The sequence below is a fragment of the Rhopilema esculentum genome, chromosome 20 (assembly GCF_057945365.1).
Source record: "Rhopilema esculentum isolate cy_ngs chromosome 20, ASM5794536v1, whole genome shotgun sequence".
Taxonomy (NCBI): domain Eukaryota; kingdom Metazoa; phylum Cnidaria; class Scyphozoa; order Rhizostomeae; family Rhizostomatidae; genus Rhopilema; species Rhopilema esculentum.
The window spans coordinates 5,033,442-5,049,875 of record NC_142834.1 but is presented as its reverse complement, the minus strand read 5'-3'; the positions used below and the strand labels follow the sequence as shown (position 1 = coordinate 5,049,875).

General features: G+C 35.2%; 2 protein-coding genes across 3 annotated transcripts in view; both read right to left on the bottom strand.

Annotated features, from left to right (window-relative positions):
• Nucleotides 1–3,564, bottom strand: part of LOC135687522 (uncharacterized) — a 56,379-nt gene extending 52,815 nt beyond the window's left edge. The window contains exons 1-3 of one of the 2 annotated variants that reach the window (XR_010516228.2): nt 2,726–3,564; nt 738–996; nt 60–208 (exon numbers count right to left, since the gene is read on the bottom strand). Coding sequence is in view for 1 of the 2 variants with exons in the window: in XM_065204094.2 (XP_065060166.2) it covers nt 60–208; nt 738–996; nt 2,726–3,189 (872 nt within the window). In the remaining variant the exon portion in view is untranslated. The remainder of the gene's footprint in view (nt 1–59; nt 209–737; nt 997–2,725) is intronic. The other variant, XM_065204094.2, reaches the window with a different exon arrangement.
• Nucleotides 3,565–4,929: 1,365 nt separating this feature from the next.
• LOC135687530 (coiled-coil domain-containing protein 112) lies at nt 4,930–16,426 on the bottom strand. The gene is made up of 14 exons (XM_065204113.2): nt 16,340–16,426; nt 14,536–14,742; nt 13,758–13,879; nt 13,119–13,208; nt 12,710–12,785; nt 12,161–12,332; nt 11,727–11,813; nt 10,787–10,936; nt 9,790–9,918; nt 9,368–9,466; nt 8,908–9,054; nt 7,934–8,029; nt 6,038–6,156; nt 4,930–5,217 (listed from the first exon to the last, which is right to left on the bottom strand). Exons 2-14 carry the CDS (start codon nt 14,733–14,735, stop codon nt 5,184–5,186), a joined length of 1,521 nt encoding a protein of 506 aa, XP_065060185.2. The 5' UTR covers nt 14,736–14,742; nt 16,340–16,426; the 3' UTR covers nt 4,930–5,183.
• Between the last annotated feature and the right edge of the window lie 8 nt (nt 16,427–16,434).

The following is a 16,434-nucleotide window of genomic DNA, read 5'->3' as shown; positions in this document are numbered from 1 at the left end:
AATTTGTGGTTGAAGGGTTTAACTGAGAATTTACAAAATATTTTGAGCCAAAATCTTACCTAGCAGCAGCACCATCATCCATGATATGTGTCACAAAAATCCCACGACTCACTCCATCCTCAATAGAGTCTGTCCCACCAGCTACCTGAATACCAAGACCTCTTGAGCTTTTGTCATTTAACAGATGCATCTTTTTCACTGCTCGTTTCTGTAAACAACATTTTTAATAATAAATTATATAACTGCACCACATATCTGAAACTCATTGCAAAATTTGAATAGAATTCATAAGTGTGATGTCCCAAAAAATTTATTGTTAGAATTTTGAAACTTGACCACATAACATGTTTCATATATTTCATATATTTCATGACCAATACTTCATATATTTCATGAAGTTTTGAACAGAGATCAAATTACAGGGCTTTGATGGGGAAAGAACCTGTGTTTATGTGACCATATCTGAGCCAATCTGTGACACATTTGACTGATTTTACACATTTAGCACTCAAAATTGAAAAACTATAGAAATAGATTTTGCATCTTCATCATTTAATATCGCCATATCTGTAAAGCTGGCTGTTATTTCATTGAAACACTAAAATGTGGAAATTAAAATGTCTGGCTCTGGACTGCTTTTACCAGATGTTTCAACAAATCTACCCTATCATAACTGGGTCTATTTTGACTCAACATTGAAATTACATCATGTATAAAACCAACATAAAATGTCTAACCTTGTTTGACTGATTCGTAGCTTTGCTTTCTACCGAAACATCAGAATTCATCCCTTCATCATCTGTTAAAGACTGTCTCATTCCACTAGAAGTAGAAAATGCTGAACAGGAACTTGAAATACTGCCAGTGAATTTGCTTTTTCTCTTCATAAATGGAGAATTTTCATCATTATCAGGCTCTGAATCTGTGGCTCCAGGCTGGTTGCGATAAATTGCAACACATAACTTCCCAGATCTTAAAGCACTGTTATAATGCCACCTGAAAAATAATGTCAATAAAACAGTGGTCTGTTTGCCAGGTTTCTGGTGAATTACATTAAAAAAAGCTACTAACAAAACTATGAGTTTCTCACTCTCATTAGCTCTGAAAAGTGTGGTTATAGTAACTAGATATAGAAGACAAAGGATACAAAGGAGGACAAAGAGCTTCAACATTTTTGTTCAAATGTGTTACCAAGGATATAACTGTTGACATCACATGAAACATGCAGTGTTTGCTCTTGAACATTTCAGTTTCAGTGTTTCTTCATTTTAAAATTCCACTACACAATAGACAAATATAAATTAGGTAACAATACAACTTAAATAACAAAGGGGCAGATTCTGTTAGACAAAAAGCACAAACCCCTGCCAATTGAAACAATAACCCAAGACAACCAGACACCCTAACTACCCGGAATTCCAGTGCCAACCAAAGACAACAGATACCACTTTTCTAAAAAACCACTTACCACCCACACTTAAAATACAACAACTCACCACAAACAACTCAAAGGACTTTAATACAGGGGAATTTCTTGAAGAGAAACCCTCTCTGTAGCTATATGTTTAACAAGCAGAGGGCACACCCTATAATGAAATTTATCCTAATGGGCAAAAATAGTAAGTGCACTTGTATAAGGATCATCATCCAAAAAATATATGATTATTCTAATGTAAGCAAGGAAAGTGAAGGGATTATTGGATTTTGATAAGGCATGAAAAGCATTCATTTGAATTGCTGACATCCCTTGTCAGTCCACAAGTAGGTACACCTAAGTGACCTTAATGCAGTCATTGCATCAAATATGGAACAGCTTTCCTGCCTTCATTCAATAATTTCAACTGAATTGAAGTATGTGGCACTGGAAGGCATTGATAGCATAGATATTACAGAGTTATCTGCTATCAAAGTGATGAATTTTTCATGTAATCATATAAGCCATTGCTTACAAATGATCCTTGACCAGACCTGTTTTCAAAACAGTATGAGATTACTTTGTATAATCAATCACAGATACTACAAACCAAAAATCAGGACGGCTCAGTTGTTAGAGGCGCTGACTACAGACCCAAGGGTCCGTGGTTCGATCCCTGGCATGACCAAACTTTCACCCAGAGTGGGGAGAGTCACCAGCTCTCTGTAATTCCAGGCGTAGGAATCACAAGGTGTGGTCACATCGAGAGGGAGGACCAGGACACTGCTCGATAAGCATAGCTTCTCAGTGTCCTAAAAACTACCTTCGGATGCTAGGTAGCAACAAATACAAATACAAAAAAATACAAATCCAGGACTTGGTATAATTGGGTATATCCTTGTTTTTCAATTTTAACTCAGTGCCATTAAACTGCTTAGACACTTGCACAGGTTATACTATTTTCAAACTAGCTTGGTTCAGGAAGCAGTCGTTTTGAGTTGCATATCAACAAATTCCTTGGAACAATAATATGGTTATTTTTGCAGAATTCTAAATTCTATGAATATTGCTTAGTGGTATTAATGCATGTATAGCAATCTACTTCAAAAAAATTCAGGCTACTTATCATTTTATATTGCAATAAATAAGAAAGATAAATATTTTTTATTAGTTTTTAAGGCTACAAAAAACTTGGCAGCACCCCAACAGCGTTAAGGCTATACGGAATATTTAGAGATGTTTAATGAATACCTCACAGATGACGAATTTAAAAACTTAGGCCGTCCCTCTCTTACTCGCAGTCATGCTCACCTTGCTCTCTCCAAAGTGATTTTCTCCGTATTGTGGCCGTTAATTTCTAGAACATCGTCTCCTTCTTCCAGCCTTCCATCATAATATGCTCTACTGTCCACAATTATCTTAGATATGTAGATCCCACCGCACTTTTCCTTCCCAACCTTCGTGGTTTTTGTTCGAGCTTTGGAGGACTGGGAAATCACAACTCCAAAATCCTCAACTTCACAGTTATAAAAATCAACAACTTGCAGTCCTGTATTAGAATTTTTAAGAAGAAATTCATCACCAAATGGGTCTTTCTTCGATTCTACCTCTGCAACTGGCCGAATCGTTTTCAGATAGGTCGACAAAGCAAAGATGGACTTCTCAAAATCAGCCTGCCCATGTCTCGAAACTCTATTTTTGTGTTGCTTCAACAGTTTCAACGACCGTTCAAAATCGCCATCTTTCAATTTTTCTATTGACTGATGAACTGGCATAACGATACCATTTGAATAACACCGATGTTTTGACTCACTGCCCCACTCTAATGGAAATCACATTGGGCCATCTCAGGCCATACCGGTTTCAAATGCTCTCTCCTTGGTTGCGAACGACGCTATCATTTTCAAGTCGTAACGGTCCAATATCAACAAACCATTCACTTCCGAGAGAAGTTTGTATAAGATTAAACATCTACTTTTTGCGCATTTAATTCTTCTTTAGCTAAGTCAGACAAGGTCTTGCGTAATCACATATCTTCACACTTAATCATACTCAAAATAGTTGTGTAAAAAATGCAATCGATGTATCAACAATATGATCAATAACGAGCTAAGGATGACGGGATATGTACACAAACACTGCTATTGTCTCCATGAAGATGAGGTCGTGCATCTCGCTCAAGCTGTTCTCTTTGTGCAACACGCACGAACTCTCTACCAATATCCTATACTAACTATAGTATACCTGTTTTTCGAAAAATCAAGTGTAACTGAGAAGAAGTTTGTTCCAAGACAATTTTATATTTAGGGGAGGATGTGCCTGGGATTATTTTTGTTAAAAATAAACCTCAAAATGCAGTGAAGAGAAAAGCAAAAATGACATTGTTCTTCGACGCTTTTCAATGTATCGACGTGTCTGTTAACTTCATCGCACATTTTTCATACAAAGCGACGCCTCAAATAAAACTGAGACTTGTTTTAGGCCGTTATAGACAATAGGATTAAGTCAGTTTATTCAATCCCACTCTGTAGTGACTGCCAAATTATTGTTTAAAGTGTGGCCGTATATTCAGAGCATTGTTCTACAGTACACTTTTTTTATAAGAACCGGATAATTCTTGCCGAGCCTCGATATTTTTAACTTTTAAGACGTTTTACTGGGTAAAGTTAAAAAATAAATTGTTTTTATGTTTCTAAATTGTATAGTTTTATTCTGTTGACATGATATGAGTTTCAAAATGTGAATTGTTTTCTTTAAAATTTCTCATCTGAAGCTAAGCATGTTCTAGCCTTGTTCTTATTTTTGTGGGAAAATCAGTGTTCTTTCAAAGTGTGTTCTTATATAAAAAAGAATGTACACAGGTTTTAATTGGAATTCTTGTGCATAGTTTAACGACTATAAAGCCAGATAAAATTTGAAAAAATTCGAAAGAGACAGGTTTTTGTTTAATTTTTGTTTAGCTAAATGCTGGCTGATGTGATCGTTTACGATGAATATTTCCAAAGAATTTTTCACTCTAAGGTTTTCATTACCAGGTTGAACTCATACCAAGTTCATTTAATTTTTATCCAATTACAAGTCATAAAAACACTTAAATTTTAAAACCATTGCAATCGTCTTACCTACAAGTTATCTAACCCACGTAGGTAAACGAGATCCGATAAAATTCAGTCAGGAAAATATAAGAATACCCAAAGAAAAAGGTAAAAATAAATGCATATTTGAACAAACAGCCAAATTCGAAGGGGGGGGGGGGGGGAGTGTAGAAATAGGAGCGATTTTTCCAGGTCTTTGTGGTACGAGATAAACATTTATGGGCCTGCACGAGTTTGAATTAGCAAACAATATAGATAACGGTAGCATTTTTTAAAAGGAAGTCTGAAAATTTCACTACAAAATTACATCAGAGTAGGTTTAAAATATCTATAACTTTATATAAAGAAGATCAAACAAGTAAATTTCACAAAAGGGAACAATGTTAAAATGATACGACAAGGCATTTTAGTTTAAGCAGTCTTTTCAGACAGTGCTTGTGAGACAGGGGTTTAATAACTATATTCCAGGTGAGGCCTTTGGAATTTTAAAGAGAAAAGGAGTCATCAATAAAAAGTCCAGGTAGGTATGTTTAATTTGAATCAAAACTGCTGTACACATATCAACATGGTAGCCTTAAAAACATGCATATAAATTCTTCAATAAATTTGAGGACATTGATTGCGCAGATATAAGAACATTGACACTGACATAATCTGCTAAAGTTGTTGCATCACTAGTGCATGCCCTGGCGCCACGATGGTACAGCCCTAGGAAAACAAAAATATGAAATATACTGACTAATTAAGGTTCATTTGGATCGAAAGGGCAAGGTCAAGAAATATAACTTTCTGACGATAACGGAACCTGTTAACCTCAAAATCTAGCAGAATTGGTAATAAAACACGAATCTAGAAAAAGAGCAAACGGGGCTGTAGGGATATTGCACATAGAGTCAAAAAACGTAAGCGGTATCACGGCCATCGATTGTAAAAAGAAACAAAACAATTTTTACCGCACTAAGACAAAAACTTTTTCCCGCTGTGGTTTAAGAAAGTTTTGGGAGTATGGAGTATAACTGGAGAAAGGATTAACACCAAAGGGTTCTGGATTTTAAATGCACGTTGCAGATGAAAAGAAAACAAGTAATGCATAAGATAAATAAGTAAACAAGTATAAGAATAAAAGTATCAAAGTCTGGGAAAACAGGAAAATGTGCTATAATTATTAGGCGAAAAACTAACAAAATTTATCACAGACAAGGTATTTTAACTTAGAGAGTTGACAAAAACTGGACTCCGCGGCGTTTGGCAATGGAATGTTACTTAGGAGCAAGTCAACACCTGCAATCCTTGACCACACTTTCCTTTTAAACTGATCGTTTTCGTTGAATTTTTAAACCCAGTCAGGAGAACACTTGGTTTGAGGGGCAGCCATAATGTCGTTAACTTCGCTACAGACAGGGATCATCTTATTTCACCGCCTTGTTTAACTCTTTTATTTTCTAAAATTCTTAAAGTAAGAAACTAGACCGAACAAAAAACCGCACATCAAACTGAAGACATCTCGGGCCTTGAAAAATAACCATACCTTCGCTGAAATTGCTGTTGTGGTTGGGCATTTTCTTCTCTAGCGCTGCGCTGCCGCTCTTTCCATCCCTCCGTCATTTGATACAGACGCGATGGATCTCGTTCGACTTTTACAGCGACCTTTGTCATAGAAATACATAACTAAATCAACACAAGCATTAACAAAAACCTTAGAGTCAATTAAATTATAAACTTCGCAGCAATGGAATTAAAAATATTTGCAAAAACTGGCAGCTAGTTTTGGAACGAGCAGTGGCTACAGATTGGGAAATTTGGCTTCAAACATGCTGCAAATTTGGCAATTGATCATCTTTAAAAATACAACAACTACACAGCAAAAAAGGACCGTTGCTTGCTCCTGCGTATAGTATAATAATTTCCCTAAGCTTTATAGGATCAATCTGTTAATATTTATATAACCTAATCTTCTACTACTAGGCCACAACACCTGTCTGCATGTTAAGGAGTGCATCAATGAATTATGCCATTTTTAGAAGTTATAAAGGCAATTTACTTTAAGAAGGTAAAAACGTAAATAAATGTCATTAGTTACAATTTTGATTTTTACAAGTTTGCAAAAGATTGGGAAATTTGAAGCATAGAGTTGTAGCGCATAAAGGGGGTTCATCTTGGCTGGAACTTTGAACCATAAAGTTGTAGCACGTAAAGGGGGTTCATCTTGGCTGGAACTTTGAACCATAAAGTTGTAGCGCATAAAGGGGGTTCATATTGGCTGTAACTTTGAACTATAAAGTTGTAGCACATAAAGGGGGTTCATCTTGGCTGGAACTTTGAAGCATAGAGTTGTAGCGCATAAAGGGGTTCATCTTGGCTGGAACTTTGAACCATAAAGTTGTAGCGCATAAAGGGGGTTCATATTGGCTGGAACTTTGAACCATAAAGTTGTAGCGCATAAAGGGGGTTAATCTTGGCTGGAACTTTGAACCATAAAGATGTAGCACGTAAAGGGGGTTCATCTTGGCTGGAACTTTGAACCATAAAGATGTAGCACATAAAGGGGGTTCATCTTGGCTGGAACTTTGAAGCATAGAGTTGTAGCGCATAAAGGGGTTCATCTTGGCTGGAACTTTGAACCATAAAGATGTAGCACGTAAAGGGGGTTCATCTTGGCTGGAACTTTGAACCATAAAGATGTAGCGCATAAAGGGGGTTCATCTTGGCTGGAACTTTGAACCATAAAGTTGTAGCACGTAAAGGGGGTTCATCTTGGCTGGAACTTTGAACCATAAAGTTGTAGCGCATAAAGGGGGTTCATATTGGCTGTAACTTTGAACTATAAAGTTATAGCACATAAAGGGGGTTCATCTTGGCTGGAACTTTGAAGCATAGAGTTGTAGCGCATAAAGGGGTTCATCTTGGCTGGAACTTTGAACTATAAAGTTGTAGCGCATAAAGGGGGTTCATATTGGCTGGAACTTTGAACCATAAAGTTGTAGCGCATAAAGGGGGTTCATCTTGGCTGGAACTTTGAACCATAAAGATGTAGCACGTAAAGGGGGTTCATCTTGGCTGGAACTTTGAATTATAAAGATGTAGCACATAAAGGGGGTTCATCTTGGCTGGAACTTTGAAGCATAGAGTTGTAGCGCATAAAGGGGTTCTTCTTGGCTGGAACTTTGAACCATAAAGATGTAGCGCATAAATGAGGTTTTGGGGGCTCACTTTTTAATGCCAAAAGTGATCAACTTTTGCTTCTTGTTTTAAACTTTTCAGATTATTCGAAAAAAAATATTTTGGTTTGCTTTAGAAAACGCTTAGAAGTACAAACAATCTAAGGGCGTAAGTCTTTATATCATTATAATTATCAGTGAAATTCTACTAGGTATGTAATTGCCATGTCTTCAAAAATAGACTTTGTGACAAATTCAATATTTACCTGACCACGAAGCTTGTTAAGGCGCTTTTCTCTTTCTTTTCTCTCTTTTTCTCTTTGATCAAGTCTGCGTTTTCTCTCTTCAAGAATTCTTGTATCCTTCAACGAACAAAAACAGAAATGCTATAGCAGGAATTTATTAAAAAATCATCTGTGAAACATCGTAAAAAATTTGTTTAGCTGATGCAGCCAGAATACAAAACGTCCATGTAGCTTATTCGTAAGAACACGGAGTCACCAACATACTAGCTCGATCTTCAGCACGGGGCAATCTGATTGTCAATTTTTTATTCTCAACGCTTAAGTTTTCGTACCCTTCTTTAAGATAAAGTACGATGGCCTTGCGGAAAAGGCTTTCAAGTTTCTGAGAGCTTAAAAACAAAGTCTACAAAATAAACTCCCAAAGCTCTGAAGGTGTGTGTTAGGCATGGAGTCCATGACATAACACTAACGTCAATATTCGAATCAATATAAATCGAGCAAGATTTAACAAACATATTGAAATGCTGTTTTAAACAAAAAAATAAAAAATATTGAAATAAAATAGGAAAAGAAAAGGACAGGATAGAAACTAGACCTCTTAACTTCCTAAAACTCTGTTAAAAAAGAAAATATAGAATCAGATAGGATTGAGAGAGAAAAGAAGAAAACTAGAACATTTTCCTGACTATCATCATTTTTAACCTCTTCCTCACCAAAGCTTCTAGATTCTCTACCAAATAAATCAGAAATTCAAAAAGTTCAGTTTCATGCCCAGCAAGTAAATATGATAGTAATAAATGAAGCTCAACATCAGTGAAATGAAACAGTTCCAATAACACAATTTTTCAATTTTACAAGCGATCAAAGAGAAAACATCAACTGGGGTATATCAAACAACGTGTTGTCACTAAAGGAGTGATGTGATGTCACAGTAGGGGCGACAGCAAAAGAACATGACTAATGTCACAGCAACAAAATATGGAAATAAAGCATACCCTTTCTTTGATTCGAGCTAATTCTTCTTCTGAGATTTTCTTTGCTTCTTTCTCTTCTTCTTCACGCACTTTACGTGCAAGTTCGAGTATATCATTTTCCTCTTTCTTTTTCCTCTGATATGCCTGTACTTTTGCCTTGACTTCTTCCTACAATCATAATATTTTCAAATGTTAGATATTGACAAAAATATTTCGAGTAAATCTAACAGACGTATTGATCATCGTTACACTATCGTTGTAAAAATATTGCTGTAAAGTATTTTGGGAAGGAAATTCAAAGCAGTTTAAAATGCTTAGAAATTGAACGTTACCCTTAGCTATCAATGTCAAAACTCAGCCCAAAACTGTATTCTGATTCAAACCCGTTATCGTATAAAAACACATTTGCTACTGATATAAATACTTCTCAAATACATTTTATTAACATCCTAAATGAGTCTAAAAAGAGAGTAACACAAACCCTTCTCCTTTGTTCTGCCTCTGCTTTATGTGCCTTTTCTTCAGCAAGCCTTTTTCTTCTCGCTTCCTCTGTCTCTTGGACTTGAAGTTCCTTCGCAAACTAAAAACATCGTACAAATTAATCTCAATCTTTAACCCATAATGTTCTTTATACTCAGAATAAAAGGTTTTTGGTTTGGTTCAAATGTTTTCTGTTAGCTAGTTTGTTATTCAACTGAACAAGCAAAATCAAATTGGAAGCGAGGGTTGTACTATCGGCCTTGCAAAGGGAAGAACTGTGAATTTTTTCAAAACGAGATATAGGCAACAGAGCGTCCCAAGGATCTCTTCGTAGGGAACGTAGCTTGTGAGAAGAAGAATACATCCCGTCCGTTCTACAAAACACAAATTCATCAAGTCATCGTGCAGATCTAATATACTAACTTTCCACTTTTCAAGCTCTGCAAATCTTTCCATTTTCTCTCTTTCAATCATCTCCTTTCGTTTTATTTCTCTTCTCTTTTCTGCCTCAACGTCATCCTCAATTTGAAGCAGTTTCTCTTGCTTTTCAGACTAAAAGGAATTAAATTTCACAAACAATAGAAAAACCTTCAAATTGCAGTTATCATGGGCATTTATATATAGTGTCTTTCTTAAATCCAATTTCTCATACGACTTCATTACCTAGATCATGAAAAATATCTGAAGATCGTCAAATAAACAAGCACACACACAACGTGATGCTACGGATTACATAATTGCAGACAGTAAAATGGAATGATGCAATGAAAAAGAAGGTTAGGCTTCAATCAAAATAAAACACAGGTTGCTGACAACTTTTCTGTTGTTTTTACCGGGTTCAGTTTATTGATTATCAATAAAAGTGTGATGTTTATTGCTAAAAAAGTCATGTACATTTAGTAGCTATTGAATTAGCAAAAAAACTCGACATCTGAATGGGAAATCAAGTGGACATGACAAGTAAAGTCATGAAACATAACAATAGAAGGCAGGCGTAATTCATAAAAATTGCCTTTTTCATCATGTCCATTCATCACTTGAGTAAAACATGGCAAGACCAGTGGCGGCGCCAGCTACTGCCGAGTGGGAGGGTAATGGGCGTAGCCAGTGAGACCACGCCCTAATCGCCTCGTTTCAGTGCAATGTACCAGGTCAAATTTCCTTAGGAAATATGATCTACCCCTACCTAGTGCTTTTTAACCCGTTTTTAAACGAAATGTGGGGGGGGGGTAATTACCCCCCCATACCACCCCCTGGCACTGCCACTGGGCAAGACCAAAAATAATCTGGTGAAGGATCAGAAATAAAACAATAAAAATATTGCAAAATGCAATAAATTTTTGATCACTAAACGAGAAGGCATTGAAGATCAGAGCTCGTACTTTCCATTTTAGCTGTAATTCTTAAAAATAGCTGATACCTCTTTCATATTTTTCCATTCAGCGATGGCAGTGCGCTTATTCTCGCGCAATATGATATACTCTTTATACCATGCATTGTGTTGTATTATATCTTCTTTTGATCTTGTTGGAATTTCTGATTCTGCATTGCTAACGAATTCTTCAAATACCTTGATGAAAAAAATTTTTGCATCAAACCAAGAAATAAATTTGCACTAATGGTACCGTAATATATTCCAATTGATATACCAATAATAAGTTAAGAATTTAAAAAGAAAGAGCACCAATTATATTTTCCAATTTACATAACAACCTTTGGGTAGTTGCTAAAATCTAAATACTAAGAGGTCTGGCGCTATTTAAAGCAGTATGTCCCCCACTGTTCTCAGACCCTCTTTTTATGGCCACGATATTCATGCATCGTCGATTCAACGCACAAATAAAAAATCAGAATGAAGAATAGCGTAATTTCCCTGAGCATCATGAAGGGACAGACTGCCTTTAAGATGCCCATATGATTGCTGAAAGACTTGTCTGTTGTGGCTTTGTGGTGGGTGGCAGAAACAATTATTCAGAATTGAATTGACAGATTCAGAACTTAATGGTCAAATGCGAATCATTGATTGACCGTATGAGTAATAGAGTAAGTATGGGCGAATGACCTGTATTACTTCAAAGCCAGCACTGCTTTTCAAACTATTCAAAAAATTTCTTGAGAAATCATATTAAAAAATGTAAGATCAAACTGTGTGAAGAAAATTACTTTGAGATTAATTGGCCTAATTGGAAGAACTATTCCATGCTTTTAATTATCAACAAAAAGTTTATAATTTTCTTTTTCATGGCTTTATCTTATTACAACACAAACAAAAATCACAGATACAACATACAACTTAGACTGGCTCTTCTACACAAATCTGACTACAAAAATAATGAATTTTAGCATAGTAAAATATTTACCTTATATTTCTTTTTAAGCTTTAAAAAAGTCTGGTGATCATATTCATCCCAGCCACCTTGATGTCCACCAGTTTGAAAAAGAAAATTCTAAGAATTGAAAAGATCTGGTACAATTATTTGACAGTAAGGAGCTGTCGAACACATTGGAAAAACAGAGACAAGGGAGGAAACAAAGTTGCTAAACAAAGCCCTAAAGTATTATTTTCAGAATCAAATACAATCAAAACAAAATTCGGAACATACAGAATGTAATAATTTTTTGTAGTCTAAAAGCCTTAAAACCACAGCGATTTCTGTCAAGCTTTACAGCTTCCGGGAGCAGACACCAGCAATGTGGACTAACATCAAAACAAGGTTCAGCATTCCTAATTTCTACATATTTTAAAAATTACAGTAGGCTAAAATTAAAAGGTTGAATGTTAATTTTTTTGTACCTGAAATGCCTTGACCTCTGGTGGTACCGATAAATTTTTTTTGTCATCCTTCTGTTTATTTTTCGGTTGAATAGGAAGTCCACCTGATGAGGTTGACCAAGACTGTATTTTCTTTTCAAAACTTTCTAGATCTAAACTAAGATGTTTCTCTTCATTCATCATGTCTTCATATCTGTAATCGAATTCAAGCTTTTGAATGGATATTTGAAAACCCTTTTAGCATCAGACTACTAAATCATCTGATAGTCAAATGTCATTTTAACCTTGCTTTGTGTTCTTTAAAATGATAAAAATCTAAACAGAAAGTTGTCCAGTTTGTATTTGATGCTTGAATTGTTTAGCAAAAATTGAAGCATAAGAATCATATTGCCTGGATTTTAAATCTTCATCAAAATGGAAAAATTAAAACAACACAATAATATCGTTAAACCAAGCTATTGATAAAGATAAAGATGGGATTCACAGACTTTTTGATTGAGTTGGTAACACCAAACAAGCATGATTATGAATACTATTTTGAATATGACTTTGAACAATTGCATCACTTACAAAGCTCCTTGTTGCTGTTTGTACTTCAAAATGCTACTTTCAATGTCCTCCATCAACATTTTCAACTTTTCTAAAACTAAGGAGCATATCAAGATCAAAAATTAATGTTTAAAACACTCTGTTATTAGAAGAAGAATAAATACTTATGAACTTCACAATTTCTAAAGCCTGGTTGAATAAAAATTGGTAGCTACCGAAACAAAAAGTTAATTGCTTTCAAAGGAGAAAAAGACAGGGATAATAGACAGATGCAATTAACCTTTTTGTTAGCTCCTAGCTGTGGTATAACTCAACCTCCAGGGCTCAGAGCCAAAATGATTACAACAATGCAACTACAATAAGTCTCTCCAAAAAAGTGAATAGCTAAAAATAAAACCAATAAAATAAATAAACTTAATTTCATAGTTACATTCTGGTGTACTTTTTGGTCCTTGGATTTCATTTTTAAATTTTGTTACATTTGATGAAATTTTCTGTAGTTTAGTCTTGATAGACTCACCTAAAGTTGAAACAAAACATTCAAAGATAAGCATCATGATAACATAAACAAAGACATCAGAGCTGGGGGGCTAGGGGGAGGCCCACAGCTGGACATAAGCAAATGTCAGTTGGGCAACCTTTTCAATATCTATTGTTATGATAAATTCATACATGAAAGTAACTGTACAGCAAAGGGAGTAACCCTGTTGCAAAAATCAAATATGACATCAGAGGAGAAATAAGAGAAGCAGGAATAATCATGGAATTTAAATGGAATTCAAATATTTTGCCCTGCTGCTCATTCTGGCAGAAAAATTGCAACTAGGACCACCCCCACACCCACCCACACTAAAGCACCCCCACACCAATGGTTATTAATAAACAATTAACAAACTAAATAGCTAGAATTTAACTTGTATCAAATGACTAGAATTTAATCAAAAAAGAAAGGAGCTAGAAGTCCCTAATTTCATCTTGATATAGTTCAATCTTTTCAAAAATGTAATTTAAATACTATGCTTAAATAACACTGCCTCAATTGTCAAAAGGTGTCAATATGCTCACTTACATTCTTTTGACCTATCTGACGATAGTTTTACTTCTTGCTCTTCAAGATCACAAAATTCTTTTCTGAATTCATGTTTTTTCCCAAACAACTGTGATGACTTTTCTTTTTCTAGTGCTATTATTCTACAGAAAAAAATTGAACATCAAAGAGTTTGAAAGCCCTCCATAAAGGACAATGTAGCCTTTACTATAACTGGGAAGCTGGTGAATTGATACTTTCAACAAAAATAAACTTGTTAATTAGCAGGAAACAAGTATATATGTACATAAAGGCCACATTAGTAGGCTGCTCAACAGACTCCAATGGAATGGTTGCAGTGATAAGTTGATAAAGTGTAGAAAATAAGGAGCTCCACAATGCACCAAGAACAAATGTAGTACATGGAATTTGCCATTGCCAACCCCTGTTATAAACAATAATGTTGCTACAACATAACAACTTTTATTCTTTTTTATTAATCACTAATGAGTAGAATAATGCTTTGTTTCATTAATTGTAGATTAATCCTTTACTCGTCTTTTATAAAAGTTTATTTAGAAATATAGTTGTGTGACATTTTAACCTTGTAATCATGGAGTGTGCATCATAAAGTTCTTGAAGTTGAACTAGCATTTTTATATGTATTCGAACCTACATATAGGGTATACATTACCTTATAATAACAAAGGGTTACACAAACAACAATACACACAATGAAATTAACATTAGTTAATATTATATACATTGCAATTATGACTGGAAGTTAGAGCAACCCATTTGATGACATCTAAATACTTACTTGACTTTAAACTGTTGTAATTTTTCAACCGCGTCTGTCTTCTCTCTTGCATCTTTGCGACTTTTCCATTCCTCAACATTGTGTAAAATGTGCTCTGCTTTGGGTTTATCTTCTGCATGAGTGTCTGTCTCGGACAGTTGCAAAGAGTTGAAAGAATCATTCAGGGACAATTGAATATCCTCCTCTTCATCACTCATCATAAGGATCCTATCAATGACCAAAGAAGATTAATCTGATGAATTAAAATGAACAATACTAAGAGACATTGCACAACACATTAACAACATTTCTTTGGAGATTCACTCACCTAAGAAAAACTTTACAATGTTGCCACATCCAGGAGGGAAACTTGGATCATATAATTTGTGGCTAAATGCAGTCATTTTCATTCAATTCTTATAAAACATTTTACTATTTTTAGGGTTTACTTTCGCTATGCTTGATGAACTCCATTCTTAAAATGGAATTCATTATATATAAGGACCTCCTAGATCTGAAGGCCCTAGGGCAAATTGTTACTCTTATACTTCTGCTGCACGCTTATGTCATTCAGTGACCCGTTCGGCTCTCTTTGCTATGAAATTGACTGTTTAGATGCTTCGATTGTCCAAGGTGCACCATTCAACACTTTACTTGTTCCAACCTTTGGCAGGTGCACCCACAAAAATAAATGACGACCACAGTCATTTGAAAATTTTTGTTTGTTATATCTTCCCGGCCTATAGCCAATATCCATTTCTGTCTATGTTTTTAGTTGACAATTCAGTTTGCTCTTTTTGATGGGTAATAACTGCTAGAACCCTGTAAAATTTTAAGGCTGTTTTCGTCTTCACTGCTCTTACTCTTACTTTGAGTTTTTTTCTTCACAGCCAAGAGCAAAACACAAATTTAGAATATTAAGAATATTCTGAAGCGTTATGTTAAGGATATGCGTTATGATAAGGATAATAGCAGTATTCACAGATAAGCGTACATCTTTAGAAAGTGTGTTCGCTGTTGATTTGATTTAAAGTATTGACAGTCACGAGTTGTTTTTCGAAATGCCAGTAGTATTAAAGTTGATTAACTTTCGAAGAGCATTAATTAGGTTATCTGTAAAGGATGCTATATAATGCTCATAAATTAGTGGCTCTATAATACTACAGGGGTCACAAAAATTTCTGCTAGCTTTGCTCACAAGGGGCTTTATTTTTCAGTTTTGTCCCAGGCCTATTGAAACTTTTTGCTGGCCCTGATCTCAAGTGGATCACCCAATTCAGAATGACACACTCTAGAATGTAAAGTATTTTTTCTACGCGGGGAATGCCAGAACAATAATTTTGAAATTTGCGGATAATGAACACTTCCTGCGAAATCGTGCGCGGAATTTGAAGAAAAGACTTTCAAAGAGACCTTGTATTCATTGTTTTTTCTTGTTATCAGAAGTCAGACGTTTAAATGGTGGAATATTCGAGGGGAACATGACCAGAACGCATTCCCCACGCTGACCAAACTTTTCAGTCTACACACTTTTGGCTAAGTCATTTTGTCATATTTGAAAAAAGCTTTTTACTGTGAGCCACATCCAAAACACGCCCAAATCACGCCCATCTTTTGGGTGTGCAAGAGTGCAGTCCCGTTATTTTACAAAATTTCTCGGGAATGAAGCTGATGGAATCCATACTACTGGCATTAATAACAAGTTAGTTGCCAATGTTTCTTATAAGAAGCACACTTTATCGAACCAAAATAAAATCACAACAAAAATTTAATTCGGTAAATGTGGTAAATATAAGTTTAAGCTTCATTTAAAATTGATACTTGCCTTTTATTTGTACCCTTTACTGAAAATAAATTCAAAACTTAATTGTTTGTATCCAAGCATTTACTAAGTGCCTCCTTTAGGTTAATGTTGTGAAT

Excerpts from the sequence above, each read along its gene's own strand:
- LOC135687530 (XM_065204113.2), bottom strand. The coding sequence starts at position 14,735 with ATGATGAGTGATGAAGAGGAGGATATTCAATTGTCCCTGAATGATTCT. Across the intron at positions 11,814-12,160 it reads CAGAGGTCAAGGCATTTCAG|AATTTTCTTTTTCAAACTGG; the intron begins GTACAAAAAAAT and ends TTCAATTCTTAG. Across the intron at positions 8,030-8,907 it reads TAGCTCGAATCAAAGAAAGG|GATACAAGAATTCTTGAAGA; the intron begins GTATGCTTTATT and ends TGTTCGTTGAAG.